Source organism: Chrysemys picta, chromosome 23, assembly GCF_011386835.1.
Source record: "Chrysemys picta bellii isolate R12L10 chromosome 23, ASM1138683v2, whole genome shotgun sequence".
Lineage (NCBI taxonomy): Eukaryota > Metazoa > Chordata > Testudines > Emydidae > Chrysemys > Chrysemys picta.
Window position 1 is genome coordinate 12,870,043 of NC_088813.1, and position 27,456 is coordinate 12,897,498.

General features: G+C 46.2%; 1 protein-coding gene across 32 annotated transcripts in view; it reads right to left on the bottom strand.

Moving 5' to 3' along the window:
• Positions 1-27,456, bottom strand: part of MACF1 (microtubule actin crosslinking factor 1) — a 249,139-nt gene that overhangs the window by 14,353 nt on the left and 207,330 nt on the right. For 20 of the 32 annotated variants that reach the window (XM_065577277.1, XM_065577276.1, XM_065577286.1 and 17 more), the window contains 30 exons: positions 26,317-26,436; positions 23,515-23,622; positions 22,897-23,115; positions 21,623-21,826; positions 20,768-20,776; positions 19,354-19,585; positions 18,184-18,410; positions 17,016-17,138; positions 16,809-16,910; positions 16,193-16,294; positions 15,906-16,079; positions 15,635-15,790; positions 15,281-15,478; positions 14,461-14,589; positions 13,703-13,876; positions 12,655-12,810; positions 12,290-12,496; positions 12,026-12,145; positions 11,560-11,729; positions 11,042-11,201; positions 9,538-9,732; positions 8,355-8,483; positions 7,328-7,471; positions 6,714-6,902; positions 6,187-6,304; positions 5,345-5,508; positions 3,711-3,873; positions 2,959-3,113; positions 2,583-2,657; positions 1,221-1,238 (listed from right to left, as the gene is read on the bottom strand). In XM_065577277.1, coding sequence (XP_065433349.1) covers positions 1,221-1,238; positions 2,583-2,657; positions 2,959-3,113; positions 3,711-3,873; positions 5,345-5,508; positions 6,187-6,304; positions 6,714-6,902; positions 7,328-7,471; positions 8,355-8,483; positions 9,538-9,732; positions 11,042-11,201; positions 11,560-11,729; positions 12,026-12,145; positions 12,290-12,496; positions 12,655-12,810; positions 13,703-13,876; positions 14,461-14,589; positions 15,281-15,478; positions 15,635-15,790; positions 15,906-16,079; positions 16,193-16,294; positions 16,809-16,910; positions 17,016-17,138; positions 18,184-18,410; positions 19,354-19,585; positions 20,768-20,776; positions 21,623-21,826; positions 22,897-23,115; positions 23,515-23,622; positions 26,317-26,436 — 4,440 coding nt within the window. The remainder of the gene's footprint in view (positions 1-1,220; positions 1,239-2,582; positions 2,658-2,958; positions 3,114-3,710; positions 3,874-5,344; positions 5,509-6,186; positions 6,305-6,713; positions 6,903-7,327; positions 7,472-8,354; positions 8,484-9,537; positions 9,733-11,041; positions 11,202-11,559; positions 11,730-12,025; positions 12,146-12,289; positions 12,497-12,654; positions 12,811-13,702; positions 13,877-14,460; positions 14,590-15,280; positions 15,479-15,634; positions 15,791-15,905; positions 16,080-16,192; positions 16,295-16,808; positions 16,911-17,015; positions 17,139-18,183; positions 18,411-19,353; positions 19,586-20,767; positions 20,777-21,622; positions 21,827-22,896; positions 23,116-23,514; positions 23,623-26,316; positions 26,437-27,456) is intronic. The other 12 variants (XM_008171036.4, XM_005302134.5, XM_065577274.1 and 9 more) reach the window with 3 other exon arrangements.

Sequence of the window (27,456 nt, forward strand, 5' to 3'; positions counted from 1 at the left end):
TAATTCCTCCATGCTAGGGGAATCCTCAACTAGCTGGATACACTCATTTTGTAGCCCCTTCACTCCAACAAAGCAGAGTGGAGAATCTGGCCCTCCATGGTAAAAATACGAGTTATACAATTTGCTCCTGTCTTGGAACATTAATTACAAATTTATTGTAATAATTAGATAGAGTTTTATAGTTCCCTTCAAAGATTTGCCTATAATCACCAATCTAGAATAAACGGGGAGTTGGTTTCTATCCTTTCCTTCACTCAAGAAATTCACGTTCCCTTCTTTCGTGGCACCACATTTAGAGTCCATCTCTTCAAGTTAAAAATCCTCAGTAGTTACAATAAATGGATTTCCTTCATTGTTCAAATGGAGGCTGTATTCTTGTGATGAAAGACATCACTCCAGTCCCATTATCAATGGAGTTCCTGTGTTCTAGTCAGCCTTCAGTTACCATAATATTAATCACAGACCAGAATAGAAAAGTAGGGACATGCAATTTTTCATGAACTTTCTTCCAGTTATGAGTTACTCAAAGTCGGTGAAGCAGGGGATGAGGGTTTAGTTATTGTTACCTAAGAGATCGATCATGTGAATACAGCATTTTCATTCCATAGTGACCGCATTATAATCAAACCTGTCCAGATCCTGGTATACAGTCTGTGTTCAGAAAATTTTAGCCTGTATATATTTTTTTGAAGAGTGTTACAATATAATACTTAGTCCTGCCTTGAGTGCAGGGGACTGGACTAGATGACCTCTCGAGGTCCCTTCCAGTCCTATGATTCTATAATTCCTCCAGCAGTACAGTCAGAATCATGAGACAATGTTCTTCTCAGACAATTCCACCATGAGCATGGGTTCCCCTGGTACCTTACATGGAATTTACGTGTTCCCTTTCACATGAATGATGCCATAACCTCTAATACCACTGGGGCATCAGAGGAAGACGCAATTTGGAGGCTAAATCTCTCCATCTTTGTAGATTTCTGATTTGCCAATTAAACTTTTTACTTCTTTCTTCCAAGGAGTTTTGCCATTTGATATTGCATTTCCAGGTAAACGTCACTCTGTATACCAGACTCTGCCAAGTAACACAACGAGCTCTAACACAGCATTCTTTAGATCACATCTTCCCACAGCAACAAGAGAAAGATTGGTATTATAAACACACACCAAGCCATGTTTGTTAAAAAGAATGAGAGACAGCATTGCAAGGCACACTGTACCTGATTGCCGAGGAAGAACTACGGAGAGAAAGAATTTGGGTGGGGAGAAGATCAGAAGGAGAGCAGAGGAAGAGGGGGAGAAAAACAAGAAAACATTTTATAGGATTTAACAATGCAACAATCATGAAAATCTTAGTTAACCACAGGTAGTTAAAAATCAGGGTACTTGATGTTATTGGACATGCAAACTGTTCTTCTCTGTCCCTACAGCAGAAGTTGTAATTCATCGCTTCAAAATTCACAAATAAGGGCTTGTTTACACAACCGTGTGACAAAGCCACCCCCCGAGCGACATAAGTTACATCGACCTGAGCGCTGTCCACACTGGCGCTATGTCTGTGGGAGACACAACGTTGCCTCTCTTGGAGGTGGAGTAATTATGCCGATGGGAGAGCGCTCTCTGATGTAGCGCGGTAGTGCAGACTTACCCTAAGTCTGATATTTGAATGTGTCTGATATTTGAATGGGCTCAAGTGTTGCTATTTTAACTCCTCCGTGCCCAAAACGCAGGAAATCTGGATGGTTTGCTGTCAGTCCAACCCAGTGAATAATTTGAAATGAAAACATGAAGCACCTTAAAACAGATCCATTACACAAATATTTTGCATACCTTTTTAGAAATGAGCTACATCAATGAAGAAAATCATCGGTGTAAAGTACACACATAAAACTGTCTATAGTATCTATAGATACAACATCTTCGACAGCGAACGGGCTAAGCTCTCTCAGAACACTGCCACATCTATGTTTGTCTTGTCCTTGGGCTATTAGGCATATCCAAGATTTAATGCACCAAGAGAGCATGCTGACCCTTAGCCTGCCCTCTTCTCAAAAAGTCACAGGAGGAGAATATCACAGACCATCTATAATCATTTGTCCATATATATTTCCTCCATTATGTGCTCAAGTGATAGATAAACCACTTGCAAGTCTCCACCAATACGATCATACAGTTATGATTACTATCAAGGAATCAGTGTGCTCCATTAATGGTATATTGCTGCAGTTTCCCCAGAAACTCTTGTCTCCAGAGACCTTCAGATCAACTTGGGGAAGAAGGAACTAATCTCTAAGCTCTTCATGTTATTCCCTCACCACGGAACCCAAGATAAGTCTATGTCTCAGATTCCTGAGTGCACGTTATTGGTCTAATCTCTGGACTTAATTACCATCTCAGAAGGTAAGAGGCTAGCATAGGTAAAAATTCGGATTCAATCTTTTCAAGAGTAAGATCTCAGTACGACAGAATCAGATTACTTCAGTAGAAGTTAAAACGGACACTTCTCCCTGGTAGGATCACACATGAGATAGGAATTAAGATAATTTGTGCTATTATGGCAAATGTGGATGTTTTCCTCTTACCCGATACTTATTCTCTCCAATCTGCTCCACTTGAAATCTCTTTGCACACTTACACTGGGCCACCTGCCTTGTGACCTGTTGCAAACAAGAGGGGCAGAGGTCAGGGATCAGTAGTTTGCATCTCTTGCACTGGATACATGGGACACAGTATATTGTGCACAAAATACAGATTATAACAACCTTCACTTTAAAATGTTTTGAATATCCAAATATTTGAACATTGATCTCAGGTCAATACCGCTGTGATCCTCTGGGTGCTCATCATCAAAGCACAGTTTTTCCTCTTTGGATAGGTATTTGAGAAGCTGACCCTTTGAAAAACTGAAGCCCTCCATAATACCCACTAAAATACCACTCTCCTTAGAATCTCCTTTACCTCATCCTCAATTTTGTCGGCATCTGTGGTTGGCCGGTAAGCATCTTTGTTAGGATGGAGAGCAGCCACAAACTCATAGTAATCAATATAGCCATCCCCATCCCGGTCAAAGATATCAGCCACGGCAGTCATCTCTAACTTAGTGGTGGGGAATTCTGGAATGAAAAAGAAAAACAAACAACAGAGATGTATTATAGTCTGAGAATCGATAACTCCCTGTATTCTCTCCCCATCTGTACAAAGAGCACATACTCTATATCGCCCCCTACTCACGCTTCCATATCTGGAGTCTCCATCACAATAGTCACAGGAAAAGAAACAGGCTACATGATTACTTGAGTTTCAAATTCTCTACCCCGATATAACGCTGTCCTTGTGAGCCAAAAAATCTTACTGCGTTATAGGTGAAACCGTGTTATATCGAACTTGCTTTGATCCGCCAGAGTGTGCAGCCCTGCCCCCCCCCGGAGCGCTGCTTTACCATGTTATATCCGAATTCGTGTTATATCGGGTCATGTTATATCGGGGTAGAGATGTATAATATAGATTCCAGGCCTCAAGCAACGACAGCCTCTTGGCATACTGCAACAATAGCGAATGTGTGGGGTGGGATCGCCATGCTATCAATACATAGAGGTCCTCTCCTGACAGAGGTACAAGAAATGCGCCTTTCATTTGCCTCGTAAAGGGTGGGAGCAAACAATGTTTCTCGGGTTTTGCGGAAGGAGGGGATGAAACAGATCAAGACTTACTAGATGCTAAGATTCCATCAATAAACTCCTGCCGGGTGATTTTTCCATCCTGATCTTTGTCGATACGCCGGAAGAAGTCCATCACCCGTGATTTCTTGTGATTCATCCAGCGCATGTATTTCTTTCTCCAGATGTCAAAGTCAAAGTTCGCAAACTCCTTCAACTGGAAGAAGACCAATTAGAGTCAATGGGAGTTGAAAGTACACACAGAAAACTTCCCCTGCTCTACAGAAGATCTTGCTGAACTAAGATTTCAGCGACTAAGTCAAATTGTGCATAACCTTTGGGGGCTGACTGTCACTTTCTCCATATTCCACACCTCTTCAAAGCAATACTTGGGAAAAGAGGCATAACTAGGCCACTCCTCTTAAAACCACAGCCATGGACACAGAGTTTCCATAACAGAACAGGGAACACAATGCATCTGACAGCCACCATGTAGAATGTGTGTCACACACTCATAAACACAGAAAAAAGTGAAGTATTCTCCAAACTTTTAAACATACACGTATGCCGATATAACATAGACGTACACACATACACACAGACACATACAAACATAATATCTTTTCAGGCATCTAAGAACAGGGTTCTCTCCCAGACTTGTCCTAAGAATGCCCCAGTTCCTTTATTTTTGAAACTCCAATTCCTTTCCCACTCTGCACATCTGCATTGTTCTAGCTCACTTTTTGCCTAAGCAGCTGAGAACAGAGCTCCTGCTTGGTTTTTTTCCAGGAAGGACAGCAGTTTCTCCTCTGAGGTGGATAGCAATGTTGCTCCATGGATAAACTAACAAGTAATGTTTATCCAACAAAGTGAGCCTGCCTCCCCCACCCCTGCATCAGCTTGACTCTTGATACATGACACCTCTGCAGACCTGGGCAGCAAGACCCAAAAATGCTTCCAAATTCAGTTCTCTGGAACTGCAGTGCCGAGATTACACCAAGACTAGTTTAAATCACTGCTCACGAGAAGACTGTTCAGTTACTGAAGCTGAGGTTTAGCACATTTCGGACTGATTTTCAGGAGCCCTTCAGCTAAGCAGAGCTCAGAGTGACTCAAAGCAACAACATCTTAGTGCTTTTAAAAAAGCCCCAGAGTTGAAAGTAACAAAGAAAAACGTTCATACGGATAAACCGAACTGACCTACAGAAAAAGCAACAAAAAACAAAAACACTCACTTCTGGGCATAGCTGCTTTGTAAAGCATAAACAAAAACAAAAATCACATTAGCGGTTTTGGAAAAAAAATATACATAGTAGCACCGTATTTTTAAGACTAATATTATTACTTCCAACCAGGTCTGACTTTCATTAGCAACAGAAGTACTGAGTTTAGTAGCACAGAGCAGTCCGGTTAACCTGCAGTTACTATGGAATATGGTTTTCCGCCGCACTATTTTAGCGGAGACGTTTCTTGTTGGCGTTTTTAGGCCTAGGCCAGTCATAACCCATGACATGCACAATGCAGGGGGTTGGACTAGATGACCTCTTGAGGTCCCTTCCAACTCTGATATTCTATGATTCTAATGCAGTTCAAGAGGCAGCTCTCTGCCCTTCTCTCTCGGGAGTACAGGAAACAACACGTTTCCACCACCAACTCCCCCTTGTTTAACAGCATAATGGGGTCATTACCTCCTCCAGCCTGTCCAGAGCGTCATTGAGCTTCCGCTGGCGCTCCAGCGCCAGCAGCCACACCTGCTGCCAGCGTGCAGAGAGCTGGTTAATCCGGGGGTTCTTCGTTTCTGATTGGGAGAGAACTGGCATGGGAGGAGGGGCAGTGTGACTCAAGGATTTCCCTAGAGAAAGAAAAATATGCCACATGGGATATTGCAGGATGTGGGGTTTGGATGATCCAAGACAAAAAAGACAACAGCTTTGTTTGTTTTTCAAACAGAAAATCTCTCACAGGCTTTCCCATAAGGATTGAGCTGGCAGCTTTTAAAAAAGAAAATAGGAGATTAAGAAATGTTCAGCACAACAGTACTGGCGGTACTACAGTTTTACCAACACCATTAATCGGCAATCCCCACCCCCAGCAACTCCCGTGTTCCTTTTCCCTTCGGTTTCATCTTCCTGAACGAGAGCGAACAGGGCTTTCTGCTGCAAGAATCATACATGAGGAAATGGTCATGCTAGAGCAACTAGAATCAGAACCGGAGCAGTTAAATACAGCACAAACTTTTCAGCACTCTGAAATAAGCAACATCACTGTAAACTCAAATCAGAGCCATCAGAGTCTTTGGAGGGCAGAAAGGCAAAGAATAATCAAGCTCCTGGCATATGTCAGCCACTATTGCAAATGCCACCTCATTTCCCCCTCCTCATTCCCTGGCAATTCCCAGCCATTTCCAAGTGGTTGGCAAAGCAGGGTGTATTTCTAATTGAGAATTAATGCCAGTTTCCTGTGTGTTTTCCCCTCTATCTCAGCATGCATTCCTGCAGAGGATGCACGTAGCAATAATTTGCAAACATACTGTTGCTGCGGGATTTCTCAATGAAGGGTCCATGAGCTGGTTCTGTGGCTTTCCTCTTGTACGTCTTAGTGACCCGGTCCACGTCCGGCTGTTTTCGTGTCATCTCCTCCATAAAGGACTGTTAAAGGCAAAAGGGGGAAGAGAACTGTAACATTTATCATCTTCTCAACTTCAAGCTGCTGTCGCTCTAGAGTCCTGCCGAGAAACTCCAAGCCCGTAACAGACGCACAAGTACATACTGAACACTAGCTATGTGGCTTTGCGGTAAAGTTATTCCACACCTGTGGCTTTGATTTCCAGGCCTGATATTTTGCTCCTTGGGCTGAGTGGAACACAGTTCCTAGACTTGTTTAAAAGTGACAGGTCTGGATGACTAACATGTGGCTGTAATAAAAGTAAACTCAACTTCTTCCCCAGAAAGGTGGTTGTGACAAAACGTTCAGCCTCCCTGCTGCCTGTCAGACTCGCAAGCCCCGCCCCAGGCGCAGGGTAGACAGGTGGTCGGCAGATCTCAGCAATGGAGTTACCTGGTGTTCGGAGATGAGGGCTTTGACCTGATCGATATTTTGTGGCGTTGGTTCTTGATCCCGCTGGATCAGTGTGGTCTCGGCCCACTGAATCCACGCTAAGAGTTCCTCCAAGAGCTCCGCATTAGCCACCAATTCTGAAAGCGCAGTCTCGAGCCTTTGCTGGTGCTGCTGTGCCCACGTTAGAACCTGATGGAAACATCCACAAGAATAGCTGTCAGCATGGGAAACAAAGGCACTTACTCTGTGAAGCTCTCCCTCCGGAGAAGGAAAACAATACCCATAAGGAAAACAAGGCAGCCACCACTCCTACCGGTTCACTGGCTGATGCACATTGACTTGTGAGAACTGATCCAAGAGGACAGGACTAGGACATCTATAATTCAGGAGAGTAACCCATTTACATGTCCTGCTGCTTCATAGGTTCCAAGGCAGGAAGGTTCCACTGTGATCACCTTGTCTGACCGCCTGTATAACACAGGCCGGAGAACTTCCCCACAGAGAAACGTCCAAAAGAAGACACCGATCATTGATTCTATTACTGGCCCTATTTCTCAGCAGTGACGAGAAAGACCGTCCCTCTGCTCAAGTAGACAGAATCCTCTGTGACTCACCTCCTCGAACCTGGCTCGGATGATGGTGATCCAGTGTTTAATTGTGGTGATGCAGTCCGGGTGGCACGCAGCCAGGATAACTTCTCCCATCCCCACCGCCGCGTTCACATCCACTCTCTTTTCTTCCACTTTCTTCATGAACTCCTAGACAGCAAGATTCCACAGAAACAACAACGGCTGTCTGTCACGCCAACAGAGACAATCTGGTCCCTTTCACCCAACCCTTAAAATCTCCCCATTTAAACTCCAAAATAAAGTGACTTCAGAGTTTTGGATTAAAGTTATTCTCATTCTAGGTTTATAGAGCACAGGTAATTTTCCCTACCCACCAGTGCCTGGTATTACAACTCCAGCCCAACTCAGGCCATGTAGCTATGTAACAAGATCCAAATCTCTTGTTTGGAAAATATCTTGCCCACACGTCTCACTTTTGTTCCTGGCACACATCTTTTCATTAAGGGCCACTCTGGATATGTCAGCACAGCAGTGTAAGCCCAGGGTTTGAATTAAGGCTCAAGCTAACCCCCATTCCGGCGACACACACATTGAGCGAACCCAGAGCTTGGACCCAGGACCCAACGGGGGGAGGAGAGTCCAAGCCTGAGTCAAGCTGGGACCCAGGTTCAAGCCCTATTGCCCCGCAACACAGACACAGCCCCTCTGGACTCATGCTCTGGGAGTCTGCTAAAAGTTATCCCCCAATCCCACGGACTGACTTTCTTTGTCCTCTGGACAGTCAAGCTTTCCCACACGACACCACAAAGAAAGGCTAGAGGTAGCCACACTTTGGGAGGGCGCTAGGGAGTCTGGGATACGGGGGGTTGGACTTGGGCCTGCATAACGTTGGAGCCCCAGAAAGGGTTCAACAATTCCTAACCTGGGGTTACAAATGAGTGTAGAAGCTCAAGCCCTAGGTTAACAAACCCAGGGTCTGCTGACTCGAAGCTCTGCTAACCCTGGCCTTACCCGGCAGCGTCGACACACATGCTAAGTCCACGTTTTCTCACATTCCTGAGCGACTGGTTACCTTGTGTATGTCAATGAGCGACTGCAACGCTTCAGCATCATCAGGCAGAGCTCCCCTAAAGCGCAGGGTCTGTTCTGCCTCGGAAAGCCACTCCAACAGCATGTGGACTGCTGTCCGGAATTCCTCTGCCTGAAACAGCACCAAGAGACGGACACAATGAGTGACTCCTAGAATCTCTACACGGCCTGAGTCTCTACCCACCATTCAAGAAGCAAGGCACAGCAGTGTCTCTAATAGGAACAGAGGAAATAAAAGAGCAGACTGTCTTTGCTCTGTGTTTGTACAGCGCCTAGCACGGTGAGATCCTGCTGCATGCCTGGGGCGTGTAGGCGCTGCAGTGACACAAATAAACAAAACAACTGGAGTTGGTCAAGTAGTCTGTTCCCTTCCCCTTGCGTTAGCGGCACTGAAAAAGTGAACTAACTCCCTTCTTAAAGCTATCTGTGTACTCTGCCCATTTTGTTACCTTTGGTCATTTATTCCATATACTAACTACTATGGATCAAAATACAACCTCAGCATCTTTTTATCCTTCCTAGCCTTAAGTTTACTCCACCCTCTCGTACTGTTCATATAGCTCTGAATAGTTTCTTATCACCATTCCCTTCTGATTTGCCCACATTGCGTATCAATGCGGCCCTCCCTTCATCTCTGCTTTTCCAATCAAGGCTTTTATTCTTCTATGCTCTTTTTTTTTTTTTTTTGGAATAACTGAGACCCTCAGAGCTGCTCTCTCTTTCTGACTGTTATCTGCTGGACCACTCCAGTTGCACAATAGCTATAAACACTGGAGGTTGAGAATTCTAATGATCTGTTTTCTCACAGTGAGGTGATCCCATGACAGTGACTCTAGACGTTAATTTATCCTCACAACAGTCCCTGTGTGGTAGGGATGTATTATCCCAATTTTACAAAAGCGGAACTGAGACAGAGATTAAGTGGTTTGCCACAGGTCACACAGGGTGTCTGTGGCAGAACTGGGAATTGTACCTAGCTCTCTGGGGGCAGAGATAGTGTCCCATCACATTTCCCCCCCGGAAGATGGCAAATACTTGTACAGAGCTCCAGAACACACAGTTCTGGTTCATTTCTTGACAAGACTCCCCCTTTAATTTGTACAGGTTCAGAGCCATATATAAAACCCTGAAAGCGAAAGTGAACTTGGAAGCCTCTTTCTCCTCACCTGCTTCAAGGCCTGCTCCAGCCGGGTCTGTTTGGACACCGAGAGCTTACACACGGTGTCCCATCGATTGCTCAGCTCTTGAAGCTGCCCTTTAACCCACGTAGTGTCGTCCCGGCTGTTCTCGATGAGCTCTCGGCCCGAGCGCTTGAGCACCTGCACGGTGCCTGTGCGCTTCCCCAGTTCCTTCTGGAAAACCTGCCAAGGGAGAAGAGAAAGATCCTTCATGGGTCTGCCTCTTGTTCTCTACAGAAAAGGGGCAGCACAGGCTTGAAGTGTTTCAAGTCTGACAATACAGGGTCTATAAAGTTGAACGGGTGGTTTGCTTTCTTCCACCAAACCCCATTTGAAATGCTTCAATTTTGGCATTTTTCCTCTAGTATCATTTATTTTCCTTGAAACAGAATTGGTTATACATAGATTCATAGGCGCCGACTTCTGCTCCGGCTGGTGGGTGCTCAACCGCCCTCTGCCCCCGGCCCCACCTCCACCCCTGCCCCGCCCCAACTCCGCCCCCTCCCTGCCCCTATTCTGACTCCTTCACCAAATCCCTGCCCCCGCCTCGTCCATGACCGCGCTGCGTTCCCGCTCCTCCCCCCCAGCACACCACCAAAGAGCTGTTTGGTGGCGGCAAGGCGGAAGCACTGGGAGGTAGGCGGAGGAGCGGGGATGTGCGCGCTCAGGGGAGGAGGCGGAGGAGGAGGTGGGGGGAGCTTGGCTTTTTTCCCCGTGGGTGCTCAAGCCCGGAGCACCCACGGAGTCGGTGCCTATGCATAGATTATATAGGCACCATAGATTATTGTAACCCACTGGTGAGTATAAGTTACAGATCCGCTCACACTCAGGTTACACACGCACCAGGGGGTTACACTATAATACACTCACACCGTCAGCAGTACACCACCCAAAGCTGGAGACAGCTGAGCTTGTTTTATTGAGACTGTCCGCCTGGATACCAAAGTTATCCTCTACTCTTTCTGAGAGCAGTATGGGAATCTTTAACTTGTAGCTGGGCAACCATCAGAGTGTCGCAGAAGGAATCATGGTTTAATCTCTCACTTGAAAGATGGCATGCTTAATAGGACATCACCATTCACTCCAATGCAGTAGCTGTTTGGAACGGGAGCCCAAGTTCTAGCCTGGAATTTGAACCTCTGACCTAACCCAGAAGTGAAAGCACTCACATCTGAGACCTCCTGATGAATACTGCCAAAGGGGAGTTTTCAGAAGCGTAGAAACTTTACCCCCTTCTCTCCTTCTCGAAAATCCAAGGTGGAACAGAGCAGAACTGAAGGGTTATGTTACAATTCCAAAATAGCTATATCATTTTTCAAATCCGTCTCCCAGACATTTACTCACTGGAAATCAAAGCTGCACAGCAGAGTATACAGCGCTACAGCACACATCTTGCCGAGATGCTATAAGCCTGGTACTTCTGTTATGCAGCGGATGGGGAACTCAAGTTACTTTCCCTTCCCAAAGGGCAGCTGGTAAACCCCATTCTTACCTTATGAGCATCCATCAAGTTCATGACCAGATCCAGATCACCATGGACTGGTTGGTCTTCAGCCAACTGGGGCTCCACCTTGTACAGCCAGTCCACCAAGGCCTGCAGCGCATCCATGAATTGACCAGAAAACAGCAGGGCTTCTTCCAGCTTGTGCTGCCTGCAAAGAGAGCATCAAAGGACATTTGTACGAACTTTCCATCCAGAATATCAACGCTGCTTGCAGTTGAATTGGAAAGTGTTTCTTTTTCTGCCCGTCTTTCCGATGTTATCATCATCATGGCAAATCCCCGAAAGACAAAGCCTCCTTGTAGATTAAGCATCACCTGGATCGATCTCCTTACGGAGGTCTGGCTGGACATTCAGTTTACATTTCTGATGCCATGCCTGGCATCATCTCTGCTCTGTGGCCTACATCCATATTCTCAACAGCACATTTACAGTGTGTGATATAAATCAAACTTCACAGGATCATCCCATCTCTGGTCCTTCACCGTTGCAACAAATGTTCCTCTCACCTTTCCACAGATTTTCCGCAGACTGTGTCCCACTTGTCCCGCACTTCTCCAAGGAGGTTGTCCAGTTTCTGAGTGTCATCTGGCAACACAGCTTTTTCTTTGAGGGCTCTGCCTGTCCGGATTGTGGTGTCGTAAACAGGCTGTTTTCCACCGAGGGTCTTTTGGAACTCCTGAGTTTTACAACCAGAGAAGGGCACAAAGGAAATGTCTTTAGAATGCATAAAAACTTGTGAGTGAATAGCTTAGTGGGATAAATGCCTCTCGTGTACAACTTTGTAACTATGCTACTGTAACATTCAACTAAAGCGTGGAGTATGCCGTTCCTCTGACTGGATCATCTCTCCCCTCAGATTGTAGAAAAGTGACTGTGTTGCACTGCTTTGACTGAGAGGTGGTTTCTCTTCCCGTCCAACTAACCCACACTTGAGGGCATTCATCTCAGCTAGCATGAAAACAAACCCTCTACCTTGTGCTTGGAGAGCTGCAGTTTGATTTTGTCTGGATCATTGGAAATCTCCAACTCAGAGTCCAGGTGATTCTCTGCATCTTCCAGCCAATCAACCAGCTTTTTCCAAGCTTCGTGGAACTGAAATTGCACAAAAGGGGAGAGCAGTTACAACTTGATGTTTGTGTCTTCCAGGCCTTCTGAAGGCTTGAGACACTTAGGTTCTGAAAGCTAGAGGATAAGCAATATCGCCGGGTCCTCGACAACCATTTTCACCTCCCTCACCTGTTTAGCCCGTTTTCTTGCATCGTCAAGAGCTCGGCCTCTATCCACGGAACGCTGGACGACTTTCTCCCAGCGGGACTGGACACTGACCAGCAGGTTCTTTATCAAAACCACATCTTGCTTTTGACTGAGGAACTTCAGCTGGTTCCCTGTTTGATCCAGCTCAATGATCTGGTCCCGGTGAGCGTTGACTTCATTGGCAAACACCTGGAGTAACGAAGATTTACTCTCACTTAAAGAAAAGACATGGAAAGGTCTCCGAGTTTCTCCCATACGCAGAAAACACTGAGCATGGCTTGCAACCAACTTTTGCTTTGTAAAACAGAATCAGAGTGAGACACAAAACTCCAGCTCCCCAAGGTTACCTTGTGTTCATCGATCTGAGACAGCACGGTATTTAGGATAAGGCTGGGAGGAGGGGCAATGTTTAAACTCTGCTCTGCTAGGGTCAGCCAGTTAATGAAGTCCTGTAGGGAATTCTGGAACTCTGTTGCCTGGTTGAGAGCGTCTTCCAGCTTCGACTGCATTTTAATAAGGGGGGGGGGGGAAGGAAACACAAAGAGAGGACCAAGTTCACAATGTGAGGCTTTGCAGACAAAGACATGTATTGTACTCTAAGATGAAATGAGCTCTCTAATGGGAACTCATCAGTTCAAGCAAAGAACATGACTTGTTTACCAAGCAGAGGAGATTTCAGTGAAAGTGGCTGTGTCAGAATTAGTTTCTTCTGAAACACACGGACAGGAATTGTACATGAAAGAGGAGACAGCTCGATAATCAACACACAAGTGGCTGTGTCACCATCAGAGCTTCCTAGGAAACAAGCCTCCATGAGAGAAGCTGTTCCGCAGAAGGGAGTCGACACTTCAGTGGTGACAGCTGCAGAGCCAGAAATTCAGCCTGGGTAGAGGCCAGTTTCTCTCATTTTATGTGAGAATTTATCGCTGACCAAAGTACCAGCGCAATGGAATTAGGTCAGCAGAGAATTTGGCCTGTTGTCTCTTAAGAAGAAGCAGCGTATCTTTGCTTTTCAGAACTGGATAATGCTCTTCATATCTTCTTTTATTTCTTGTATAACAGCCTCTCTCTCACGTTCACTCACATTTCATTGTACTTTCATTTTCTCTCTAAGATTTACCCTGCTCTGGTAACTAGCCATACAGTTAACACTTTGATGTCAGACATCACTGATGATACCTATGTCAGAAGGCATGCTAAGCATATGTAATCAGGAGAGAAATTATCTAAAAGAACTGATCTAAAAGCTCTGATCTTGGGTGTCTGAAGCACATTGCTGATTCGGCTTATTGCAATAAACCTGTGTTCTGGAGACAGCAGGGAACTAATGGCATTTTACTTCCAAGCCATGTCTTTCATAGTAAACACGGATCATATTTTGGCTCAAAACATTACCTTCCTCTCCTCCATCTTGGTGCTGACCGAGTTCCATTTCTGTTCCAACAGCGTGACGCTCTGCTCCGTCTTTGAGCCAGAGCCAGAGTCATCGCGGCTTAGCAGGATCAATCGCCCCTTGGCCAACAGCTGACTGTAGACCTCTTCGTTGGCTTTGAGTTGGGCATACAGCTCCTACACCAAACCACCATCGAAATATTAGAGACAGAGATACTGTATCGGGGATTTGCAGTTCCCTAGACTCCAAGTTTGTGGAGACACTGGGGTTAGGACACACAGCAAATTGACAGTGTGATATTTATCATCATGCTGTCAGTAGAGGTAAGCAGTTCATTCATTAAGATAGTGGGAAATTCTGTCCATAGCCATCATCTGCAAACCTAATGGTCCTCTGTAACCCTGGAGAGAGAAGTGGCAAAAGAAACACGCATCCCATTCCCCATTAGACTACACCAGGGGTTCTCAGACTGAGGGTTGGGACCCCTCAGGGGGTCACGAGGTTATTACATGGGGGGGGTCACGAGCTGTCAGCCTTCACCCCAAACCCCGCTTTGCCTCCAGCATTTATAATAGTGTTAAATATGTTAAAAAGTGTTTTTAATTTATGAAGGGGGTCGCACACAGGGGCTTGCTGTGGGAAAGGGGGCACCAGTACAGAAGTTTGAGAACCACTGGACTACACCATGCGACACAGACATGTTTCTATGCTGACATTTCAGAGAGAAATTAGTTGAATTAGAGGCATTTGAAATCTTTACCATATGGGCATTGAGTTGTTCACGGGCAGTTTCTGGCAAACCTCCTGTGGGCTTTGATGCAGACAGTTGGCTCTCCATTCTTGTTAGCCAGAGGAGGAAGTCTTCAATCTCGCCATGGAAACCCTGGGCCTGTTAAGGAACACAAAATCAGCCAGGGATCGGATGACAGCAGCAACCATTGCCTGGCTTTCAGGTTTAACACTGGTGGATGAGGAGCCAGAGAAGAGTTTTAAAAAGGCACTAAAAATATTGTCAAATTTTTTTTCAACAATTCAACCATTTCAGCAAGTTCACACACGGAGCTGAGTTCTCAGAGAGAAAAGGCTCGTCTGAAAGAGCAGGACTTCCCCTCAGAACGAACGCATCTTTGGTTTGGAAAGAAGGAACATGCTATTTACAGACCGTTTGTGCCTCCCGTCTATGGCCCAGTCTTCCTGGCTGAAAAAGGTGTCCTTTTCACTGGGGTGGGGGTGGGGTAACTAATACATGTGAGTTATCCCAAGGTCAAAAGACAGCAAAGACGAGGTACTTTATAGTTCCATCATGAGGTAAACGAGGCGAGGTTAATCCCAGGTGGGGGCATAGTGGTGTCCTCACCTAGTTTACCTCGAGGTAAAACTAAAGAGCCCTGTCATCTTGGGACAGCTCACATGAGTTACTTACCCTGAGGTAGCACCACCTTTTCTAGCAGTGAAGACAAGACTATACATTACCTCCTCTACCCTTCACCCTGGAAAAAGACACCAAGCCAACTCGGATACCCTCTGCGGATCTCTTCTGCAAGCATGAACATTTCCGTCTCCAGAACAAGCTCACCGACCTGCTGAAGCGTTGACTGCAGCTGCTGCTCCCTCTCCTCCGTTTTTTGCAGGACAGACTCCCAGCAGGAATTCAATTTCTCCAGCCGGTTCCGCAGGCTGCTTGCGTCGTCTCCCGCACTGGATTCCAGGAGCTCATTGCCGGCTTTATTTACTGTCTCCACAGTTGCTTGGTGAGCCAACACATCATTCTTCAGCACCTGCACAGGGTGGATTGGGTAACGTCAAGACACACTCCTCTAAAATGTTCTGCTAACTCCAGCACTATCCCAAGGAAACAAATCAATGCAAATAACTTCCCGGGAGCCATCGTCCCCTTTAAGACCAGATAAAAAGGCAGAACACAGAGTACGTACGTGGTGTTTGGCAAGTTCTACTTCAATGACCCTTGGGTCACCATTGATTGGTTTTTGCGCATCTAACAGCTCTTCCGTATGGGTCAGCCAGGCCATCAGTTCTGCTAACGCATGCTGGAACTGACCAAGTGCCAGCAGAGCAGTTTCTAACTTGTGCTGTTCAAAGGTAACAAAGAAAATGTTAATCAGGAGGGAGCAGGAAGAGGAGGATGACGCTGACGACTTAGGTTTATTTTCAGCCCTGGGTTTTGGCAGCCCACCCTCTCCATACCTGTCTGTGAGCAATCTTCTCGCCCAAGTTCTCCCAGAGATGTTTCAGCTCTGTCACCGGTTCCCTGATGATGTCTCTGTCTGTCTCATCCGTCGCTTTTTTTAGCATCAGTTCGCCTTGGTGATTAAGCTTCTCCATTTCAATCTGCTGCTGGTAAACCTCCATTTTAAACTCCTGCCAAAGCGTGGAAGGGGAAACAAACAAACAAAAAAATCAAACAAACTGCAGAACTCTGCCTCCAACACAGACCAAGCCCTGGAGAACGGGGTCTAATGTAGCACGCTTACCTTCATCTCGTTCAGCTGTTCCTTAACAGTGTTGAGGTCAGTGCCGACAGGTGGCATGTTGCACAGCTTAATCACAGTGTTATCCAGCCAATCAAACATTGCCTAAGAGGAACACATACACAATTAGGAAAATCAAACCTCCATGATCATTGGACAAGGCATGCCACACCCGCTCCACAGGCCATCAGCAGAGTTTGGGGGCAGCCTGTGCGATCCTTGGACTAATCAATAGAGCTTCTCTTTCAAGGCAAACCGATGGGTAGTTTTCATGTTCCACAAGCCCACTGCTTAGTGACCTCCTTCCTTCCATCGACCGCAGCATACGCAGCAGACTAGGATCAGGCACATTTCCCCCATCCCTTGCCGCCCCGCACCCCAAAATGTATAACAATTTGAGAGGGTGAAGGCAGGCCGGGTCAATTTCAAATTGTCACCAGAGAAGCAGAAGAAATGCTGATTGAATGCTCTGCTTTCAGCGGGTCACTGTACACAGGGCCTAACTCAGATTGTCAGCTCTTTGGGGCAGTGACTATCTTTTTGTTCTGTGCTCACACAGCGCCTAGCACAACGGGCTGCTGGTCCACACAGTACAAATAACCACCAACAGCTGCCTCACCTGCAGCGTATCCTGATACTGCACAGCAGACTGCATGGCCTCCTCGAGTTTCTCTAGCCTCTCCTTCCAGGTTTTGTTTAGGTTTTCCCATGCATTGTTCATCTGCAAAACACAGGATTGCCCCCAAATTCAGTAGACTATTCCATCTGAGCCAACGCGGCCTTTCACATGGCTTTTACCGGACTTCAGAGTTGCTGGTTTTCCTACCTCATCAATGCTTTTCTTCACTTCTGGTTTCTCAGTTTCACCACAGGCCATAATCAATTCAGCTCCAAGCACACGAATGAACTCCAGTTCTTCATGCACACCATCAGTTTCCTCTTTGATCGTCTATATTCAGAGAGTGCAATGAATTAAAAAATAGGTTTGTTTAGTAAATGCTATTCCAAAACTCCATTTGATGGTGCATGCAGTGGGAGCTAGAGTACAGAGATTACACCCGCTAATGTTTTGCATTTTGGTTGAAGACTGAGACTAATTAGTCCTCAACCCAACAGGTGTGCATCACATTAAGAAGCAGGTATGTGTTTTCATTATCTACCACAGTAACTGAGTCCAATCCACACTTCTTACATTGTCTGATGCATGGGATGCCATCACCATTTGCAAGCAGATGGGAAAAACAAGGTAAAAACCGCCTCTGCATTTGTCTGAACTGGAAAGATGGTGACCCTATCTGCAAGTTATATAGTTTTCAGAGTGTTTTATGAAACCAGGAATTAAACAGGCTGTCAGAGAGCCAGCATTTCTAAACCAAAGTCAGACTAGTTATAAAATGGGAGTGGCACGTACAAGTACGCCGGGGTGAGATGTATACATATTTAAAAAAAAAACAACCACCCTGAGTCAAACTATGCCAACATCCAAAATGGACCCTACCACGGGATTCCAAATAGAGATGAGTGTTGCTGTCCATCCACTATTATCATTTTATTCTACAGTAGCCTTCAGTCTAACTGGAATGTAACCTGCATCTCACAATCTAGACAGATCCAGCCCACATTGGGAGCAGAACCATGGGAACAATTATGCGCTGAACAGGGTGGCGGACAGCTCTGAACACTTGCTTGACAAGCGTTTTCCCCAACGTAGTTGCAGCTCAGATGATCTTTGCACTGTTTCAGTCTCTGGTACAGGCCATTATTTTTTCCACTTGAAACGAAACAATATCTTAAAATACTCTCCCCCATCCCCACCAAATCATGGCTCTCCCATGGTTTCTAAATAAAACAACAGCGTGATTTGTAACCATGTCGGGTGCTCACAAAACTAGGGTACAACACCATTTGGCCATATCTTCATTTGAGACCCAAACATGGTTACAAGCTGTAGCACCGCCGGGGCCTATGTGGAATGACTCGTCCACAGTCCTCACCTCGGCTGCCTCAACCTGCTGCTTGATGATTGATGGGTCAATGCCTGGGCTCTCCAGGTCGTGAACAATATCCTGCGTCTCTTTGACAGTCGTCAGGAGGGTTGCCATTTCGTACCAGAATTTCTCTGCGAGCTCCAGGACATCGAGGAACTTACTTTCACGTCCCTCTGCCTGAGCCTTGATGTCTTCCCAGAAAAACACCATCTGATTCAGCTTACCCTGGATTTCTGGAGGGAGGGAAAAAACAACGAGTCAGGACTCTTTATTCTTACCCTGTTCTGACCAGCAATCTCCAGTTACTAATTAAAGCATCTGCATACAAGCATAGATGAGAAAGGTCTAAGGGTTTGTCTACACAGCAAAAAAAAAAACCCTCCACAACCTGCAGCATTGAGTCTCAGAGCCCAGACCTGCAGACTCAGGCTTCGGACGATGGGGATTCCCACAGCCGTGGAGATGTTCAGGCTCAGGCTGGCGCTCTGGCTCTGAAGCCCAAGGAGGGGGGGGGGGGTTTCAGAGTCCAAGCACCAGCCTAACCCCCAACGTTTGCCCGGCTATATTTAGCGCCGTAGTAGGAGCCTGAACCTGTCAACCTGGTCGCCGAGACTCGCTGCTGTGGGGGCTTTTTTTGCCATGTAGTCTTCCCCCGAGGTAAGAATTAAAATGGCCAAGAGTGCCAGAAATACGAACTTAGAAAGAAGCTGGATGAAGATGTGACAAACACCAAGATACAGATATAAAGCCTTTATGTATCCAGAGAACAGTTACAAGCCTGCCCACGTGCTCGCCCCACACCTGACCACCTCTCCTATGCTCATTCAGTCCTTGGGCTCGCGCCCAAGACTGCCAACAAAGGTGCCAATCGTATTGGTGGTTTTGGGATGTGGACATTTCCGCCCCCCTTCAAGGCCTGAATTGAAACCAATTCACTGGGAATAAGACCCCCTGAGAGCTGTCATGGGGTAACAGTCTGCAGTTCCTTCTGAACTGGGCTGGATTTGGACCCATCACTGAGCAGTCAAATGCTCCTTATTGCTTTATCAATACCAGTCTCCCGATAAACAAGATACATTGTGGTTATGAGAGAAACTTGCCATCCTAGATACGCTAAATATAACAAACTGCCTCTCTGAGCAGACGTGAGACGTCTCCGGCACCTCCGTGCGATACCTTTGGCTGCCAGGTCCTTGTCTGCCCCCTGCGATCGCCCGATCAGCTCTTCCCCACGGCGTTTCAGCGCCTCGAAGGTTGGCTGCAGTTTTTCCAGCTCCATGGTGGAATTTTTGTTTTCACTGATGCACTCCCTGATTTTATCAACTTCGGCCGGGATCACGGGCGGCATGCGCAGGCGGGAGGAAAGGTTCTCCAGCGTCTCCAGCATAGGCTCGATCTTATCGTGGAACTGAACAAAGGCAAGTCCATCAGGCAGGTTAGAGGACTGTACGGTACTGAATTACTCCAATGTATGCAGCATAATGTTAAGAGCAGGCAAAGTGCTCTCTTTTGTTAAAGAGAATTAATGTTTCCTAGAATGCCCATTACACCTGCAGCCTCCAATTTGATGTCTGTCACTGGTTTTGTCGCTAACAACTGCATTCTGCGGTGGTCGCAAGAGTTTGCAGTTAGCTAAGCCTACAGAGAGGGCACAGGAAACCGCAAACCAAATGCAGCAGCAGCTTGTTATTGTACCCAAACCCACAAAATTCAAGTTGGACTGACATCCCCTTCCCTCCAAAGGGCGGTGCCACAGAATGGGCATAGGAAGACTCAGTCACACTAGTCCTGATCCATGTGCCAACACATTAGCTGTAACCTGCGTGTGTTTGGCTCCACAGGGGCCTCAGCTCAGGGGAGCCTGGCACAGAAACCATCTCAACTCCCAACTCGACTGCAACCACCTGGTGGAAAGCACGCGTGTATGGGAAAGAAGAGAGAATGGGACGCTGTGCTGCTTGGGATTCGGGTTTCTGCCGTTGCTTTGGCTGATCTTACCGATAAAGGAAGGAGATTTGGCATTGTTCAAGTTAGTGTTAAAGATAATCTAGTGTTTACAAGACAGAATGAAGGGCAATAAGGGAAAGTTATTAGAACTAGATGTCTGCCCACGGAACTGGACTTGCTACTCTCACACAATAAGAGCGCCTCTTGTTTCAGCTGAGTTTCACATTATAACGGCAGAGAAAAAGGAAATAGATTCTAGGTGCAAACTCTATCGTCACTAGACTGTCTTCAAACTAACAAACGTGGGTGAACCAACCAGTCACGCCCGCTAAGGCAGAACATGCTTCAGCGTAGATCCCTTTGATAGTAAAATGGTTTCTTCCCTACAGAACACTTGAATTCTAAGCAGAAGCTCACTATAAAGTGAAACTTCAATTTGCACATTGCAACAAAAGGAAAGAGTTAAGGACTTTAATTCTCCAACCGAAACGGAATTTCACTGTGTCTGAGTTTGTTCCTAGCAGGTTCTATTGAACTGCATACAGAGATATAATATAGTAGAAATCTGGGTATCAAATGAATTAAGACCCATCTAGCCCGAAGAATGAGAATGTAAACAAACAGCTAACGTGGTGAGGCTTACCTCTGCGATCTGCAATGGCGGGGCGCGGTCAACACAACAATGAAATGGGACCATGTGGGGAAGACAGGAACAGGCAGCAACACACAAAGATAACACATTCCACAATGTGAGTGAGAGATGAGACGGAAGGTGTGTGTGGGGGGGAAAAACTTGGAGTTAATACAAGTGCAAACCAAGAGAAGTGACTAAACAACGCAGGAATAAATAACCCAGACGTGAGGACAAAACTGTGCTACGGTAAATATTAGCTGAAGTGAAACATAGCTACAAACGCTAATCCCAGTTACATGCAACAGAAGTTCTTCACATCCTTTCTCCACTTCAATTTGTACAATCTCTGCCCTTCCTTTCACATAGTTCTTCCCTTTTAGGGCTCCTCCACAGAGCCTATATACAAGGGAAGATGATTAACTCTCCCATGTAGCTGTTCATTATCCGTACAGTAGTTTCCTGCTTATCAGGAACAAGAACCAGTTCTCTAAGCGCTACTCACAGTCTCGCCAGACCCGTCCATCATGGGCAGATGCCAAAAAGCCCTTTTAATGAGGAACATTATTAAGGTTGTAAACATTTATTACCCTGTTTTCATCAGGATTCAATCTCTTTCTGTACCGCTTTTGCAAATCTATCAGCACCAGCCTTCCCACATGCCCCTGAACAGGCAAGCACTATGCAGATCAACCCACTACACACCAGCCTGCCAGCAAATGGCTTCCTAGAACAGAGCTGAACAGTCATGGGGTTTTAGTTATAAGAAACGGTACAGAAGTAAACTTCAGCGCCCGCCGTCCCCAGGGAGCTGTGATAAACACGAACACAAAACTGCGGCTTCTTTGTGCGCAAGGAGAAATGTACCTGAGTGGATTGTGAAACAGCCTCATCTAATGCCAGCGCTCGCTGGCGCACCTCCTCTTTAATTCTGGCATACATGGCCTCGGCGGTCAAATATTTCTCCTGTACCATCGCCCCTTCCTCAGGGTTGAGCTCCTTTAGCTGCGGTCCGATTTTCAGCAGCTTGTCAATATGGGGCTTATGTTCCGCTATAGACTCTCTTAGTTGCTACAGGATGGAAAAAAAAGATGTGCATTCAAATTCACAGCGTATTTACGTCATGCCACTGATTTCCTGGGCATCTCTTAGACCTCGGGAAGGCTTTTCCAATGACCTCGGCAGTATTTCCCCACCTTCAAACCAACCCCCTGCCCCCCCCCACAAGGGAGCTGATATTCTCACCCCCCAAGGTGATAACTCTGATAAAGAGCTGCTCTTTCTTTGCACATCTGTTCTTTTAAGCAAAACACACACACCCCTCCCCATGGCATCATTACACCCAGAGGACAAATATAAAGACGATCAATCTCCCATGGGTTTACATTCAAAATTTCTATTTAAAATACAAACTCTTAGGGGTGTGACAAATACCTGATCTGGATTAGATTTCTACAGGTGTCACTGTGATAGACAGGTGGAAACTCCAAAAAGTGGAGAGCTTAGATAGCTGCCTGCCACCTACTGGTGTCCAAACTACACTCATCGGTAAGGCTCAGGTTTTGTTACGGAGGTCATGGAAGTCATGGAATCTGTGACTTCCAGAGACCTCCGTGACATTTTCGCTTCAGCCCCGATGCAGTGGAGTTGGAGCTGTCAGCTGGAGGGGCCTCCCTGCAACTCCCAGCCACTGCAGTCAGAGAGAACCCCTGCAGCTCCCGGGTGCCCCTGCCAGCTGCTGTTGCAGGTGGATCCCGCAGCTCCCAGCCAGCACAGATGATCCTGCAGCTCCCAGCCACCACGGGCAGATCCCACAGCTCCAAGCTGCTGCCGACGGCAGGGGGGACCCCGTGCTCTCAGCCACCGGGGGTGGGGGGGAACCCTGGAGCCCGCAGCAGCGATGGGTGCTGGACCCAATTCTTTCCCCATTTCATCATAGTTATTTTTAATAAGTCAAGGACAGGCCACTGGCTTCCGTGAATTTTTGGTTATTGCCCATGACCCTTTGGGACTTAAAATACCCGTCACAAAATCTTAGCCTTATTCATCGGCCCTTTTAGTGTGAAGCCTCCATTTTATACAGAGGGCGGAATCAATTCTACATGGTGCATATGATGCAAATAAAAACCTCTCTTCCTTACCCTCATATCCTCTTGCTGCTGTTTGAGCTGCTCATGATCAATAGCTGGAGGGGGTAACTGGGCTATAAGTGCCTGTGTTTCTTCAATCCACGGGTTGAGCTCTTCATACGTCTCCCAGAACTGGTTCACCAAGGCCTGTGCACGCTCTAAGCACGCGTAGCGCTCTGAGTTGAGCTGGCTAACGGCATCATACTGCTTGACAAGCGACTCCGTTTTCTCCTAGAGGGAACAGGAGGAGGGTGTGGAGTTGGTGACGGATGCAAGGGCAGAGAAAACGAGCCAGCCGCATGCTGTGAACGGAAACGGCGGAGTCCCACGACTGCACGCTGTAACGCCAACCAAAATGGTATCTGAGATCCCTACAACTTTCCCCTTATAAACACTGCAACAAAACTAAAAAGTGAATAAATGGGAAGCGACTCCCATGGGTATTATTGATTGGCATGATTAGAGATGGAATAATTTTAAATCAAGGAGAAAGATACAAAGAAATAGACGGATGCAGGAAATGTGCATGTTGCTTTTCTCCCTCCTGTACTGAATCCATTACTTGCCAGGATAACTGCTGTGTAAGACTCTCTCTCATGAGGTCTACGTGTATCAAAGACATGGATATACCTGTAGCAAAGCTTTCTGTTCTTCTCCACATGTGCCAAAGATCTCATTACGCTGGCTGAACAGCTCATCCATAGAGTCTTTGTGTCGAATGATGTCTATGGAGAAAGCCTGTAGGAAGGAAACGTTCAGAATGAGAAAAATCAGCATTATCTTCAAGCCACAAAACTTCTTGTCTTCCCACAGTGCTTGTACTGGGGGGAATGGATTTCAGAAACGCTCCCAAAGTGGTGAGATGACTGGTGAAAATGACCACCAGGTGGTCCAGTAAATCAGAGACTGTAAACACTCAGTCAAATATCCTGTGACAGCCGCGTAATCTGACTTCACCTGCAGATTACGGAGTTTTCTTCTCAACTGTGTTTTGGAATTTCACTCTTAATAAATGAACATCTTTTTCAGAAGCCTGGGAGAAGCCAGTGGAAATTAGAGACTGGTTCAGACTTGGAGCAGCTCACACAGCAAGTTCATTTTTATTGTGCATGAACCCAGCAGCGCCTCACTCCTTACACAGAAACTCCAAGATGGCGACAGAACCAGTAGCAATAGACCAACCTTTGCACCCTACAGAAGAGTCAGGGAACTATTCCAAGCATAGGCACCAACTCCGTGGGTGCTCCGGGGCTGGAGCACCAACAGAGAAAAATTGGTGGGTGCTCTGCACCCACTGGCAGCTCCGCCCCTCCCCCGCCCACCTCCGCCTCCTCCCCCTCCCCTGAGTGCACTGCTGCGTCCTGCTTCTCCCCCCTCCCTCCCAGTGCTTGCGCAGCAAAACGGCAAGCCTGGGAGGGAGGGGGGAACACAGCATGCTTGGGGGAGGAGGTGGGGCTGGGGCAGGGATTTGGGGAGGGGTCCAATAGGGGCAGGGAGGGGCGGAGACTTTGGGGGTAGGGGTGGAGTTGGGGCGGGGCTGGGGGCACGAGCACCCACCAGCGCAGAAAGAAGTTGGTGCCTGTGATTCCAAGTTCTGTCACCAATTTGCTGTGTGACTTTAGGCAAGTCACTTCCCCAGATCTGTCCCTCAGTTTCCCCACCTGCAGTGAGATACTAGATAATGTTTTCACCCCTCCTACTACTGACCCACTTCACAAGGGTGTTGTGAGGCTGAATTACATTTCATACATTTAAAGCACTTTGAGACAAGACTGTTGATGAAAGGTGCTGTCGTACAACTATCATTTATATTTCAAGGGGCCACATGATTAACAATAGACCCACAATAGCTGAAAGCCAAGCTTAGCTCGATGTAACTTCACATGTGACGGTTCACTTCCTCTCTTTATGACAACACTAATTATTTTTTCTTTCCTTTTTTTTTGTTTTTTTTTTTTTGCAAAAGCCGATCAGACTTTCTATTTCTATTGCTGTCAAGCCCGAGAAAGGATACTAAACTCTTTATTTAAAGCTACACCCGAGGCAACTGTTATTAGCTTATTTATCCATCAAGTCTTTTTTCCTTTACAATCTTTGTGTGATCTCAATTGTGTTGTAGTGGCCAGCTCTTATCAACGATACAAAATCCAGTATGTTTTTGCCCCAATTATGGCCACCAGGAGGGAAACAAGGACAGCAAAGATGATTTTCCACTGAAGGGAAGTCAGTGATATGCAGATCTAAAATATTTACAGGTAGCCTCATGATTCAAATTTCACTCTTCTCTAATGACATTAACTTTGCAGTTTTTCATGACATTCAGACAGACTGCCCGGGTGGTTAGGCCTATGCTAGAAGCCTCAAACTGACTTGTGTGTTGTCAGAAGCTTAGAAGCCACCATGATCTAACCATGATTTTTAATGTTGGGCACTGAAAACCAAGTGGTTACTAAGATGTCGAAACACTCTGAACTCACAGCTCAGGGGTGTGAGCTGGCACCAGACTGACCATGTAAAATTTACAGTACATGGTATCAAATCCAGTAATAACTGCTATTAACACAACAGCATCCGGACGCCGAACATCACTGTTTCACAGGAAGTCACTCCCGGAGGCTAAGCTAGCTCCGAGAACGTGCAAAAGGAAAAAACCTGTTCCATGTTAAGGTGAGAAAATGTTTGCTAGCAAAACAGTGGAAGGAAACTGGGCTACATACACCTACACAGACTAATTAGAGCTATGATTTCAGGTGGGTGACAAGGGAATCTAATAAAGCAGTGAAGAAAATGTGTGGAATATCATAGCTTCTAAGACATCTAAAAACATGGATGTCTAAACAACTGAAAATTAGCCTGAAGTGGAGCTGGAGTGCTGGCAGGCCCGCAGTTAGAGGGCTAGATACCTTTATATATGAAGAGTTGTTTGTCTAATTCAGCCATGTTTTAAACATGCAGCTCTTGTGGTATCTCGAAAATTCAGGCATCTCTTGTCCTGGAGGGATCATTCTTAACTCACCACCTCAGTGTCTCTATGACTTAAAAACCCATTGCTGTTCTCTGGACAGGTCGAGTCTCAGCTCTATAAAAGTAACGTGCCTCCCTAGAGAAAGATCGTGCTGTGCCCTAACCAATAAACTCTCCATCCCTTCACCCCAATGACAGCTTTACCTGTCCTACTCTAGCTCATCTCAGCCACCCCCAGCTCAATCGGAGCTAATAAATTACCACCTTCCTCTCCTACACGATCAATGATTTGCCCTACTCCAGGCAAATGAATTAATATCACCCTGACATACCAATTAGCTGTTCCACTTCACTCATCACCTCTATTCAAGGAGCAATTTTCTTCTCCCCGCTGCTCCAGACAACAAGCAAGGTCTTGCCCATCCTTTCACCCAACAAGCAAAAGTAGTGCATGCATATTGCACGTACCTTTTGGACCTGCAGCTGGGCTGTTGTCTGGTCTTGCTCCAGACGAATTGGACCAAGTGCCATCAATTTCCGTTTGGTCTCAGCAACCCAGGCTAATTCTGCATCAGCAGCTTGCTCATACTAGCGAATAGGGAGAGGAGACCGAGCGCAACAAGTTAGCGACACACACAGAGCAAGGACAGCATTGACACAGATGCACAAACCAACACGCCAGCAACAGCGACACACGCACAGCGATACACACATGGACAATGGTCTCATAGATACATATCTCCATACTACAGGCAGCAATGTGGACTCACAACTGGAACAAGGGAAATGCACAGCAATGTGCAAAGGTGATAGGCACAGACCCAGCAGGCCTGGTGCTACACAAGGACAAAGCAATCCCAAGGAAGATACAGCCAGCCAATGAGATGCAGTCACATACGTACAAAGAAAGACATGGAAAAACAACATAACCTTAACGCCAACACACACCGGCAGGTTTTATTCCACATCTGATTTGAGGAAAATTACCAATTTTTTTTTTTTTTTTTTTTAAAGAAGCCTCCCCTCCTCCCCCCCCCCACCCCAAATTGAAAATGATTGTAGTTTTACTCTGAGTAATGTGGCAATAATTGCTCAACAATCCGGAGGCAACATTTCCACAGAGAGATGCCTAGGAATAGGGTTAGCAGAATTCACTGTTTTAATAATTTTGAGGGATAACATTCCTGTTTATTTTTAAGCAATTATGGGGAAAGGGTCAGGCAATAATCATTTAATGACCGTAGACGTTGAGACGTATAAAGTGAAGGATTTAAAACTTAAAACACAAACTGTCAACGTCAAATACAGACCAAGTAAACAGCCTTAAATCTACCTCTGATAAATTCCCAAGCAGAATTTTTCTTCCTTTGCATATCTTAAATTTTGATGCTCATGGATGGAAATATTCTTCATCAGTTTGTACGTAGGGTGAAATTGAAGTTTCCTGACATTTACCAATAAAAATCTAATCCTTCCAAACCTACCTATGCAGCAGCAGATAGCTGTCCTAAAGGGACGCCATCCCTTTCAACAGCTATCTGCTTTGGCTTTGTGGAGACCCCAACAGAGAACACACTCTTTTTTACACATGCGACAAGCTACATTTCC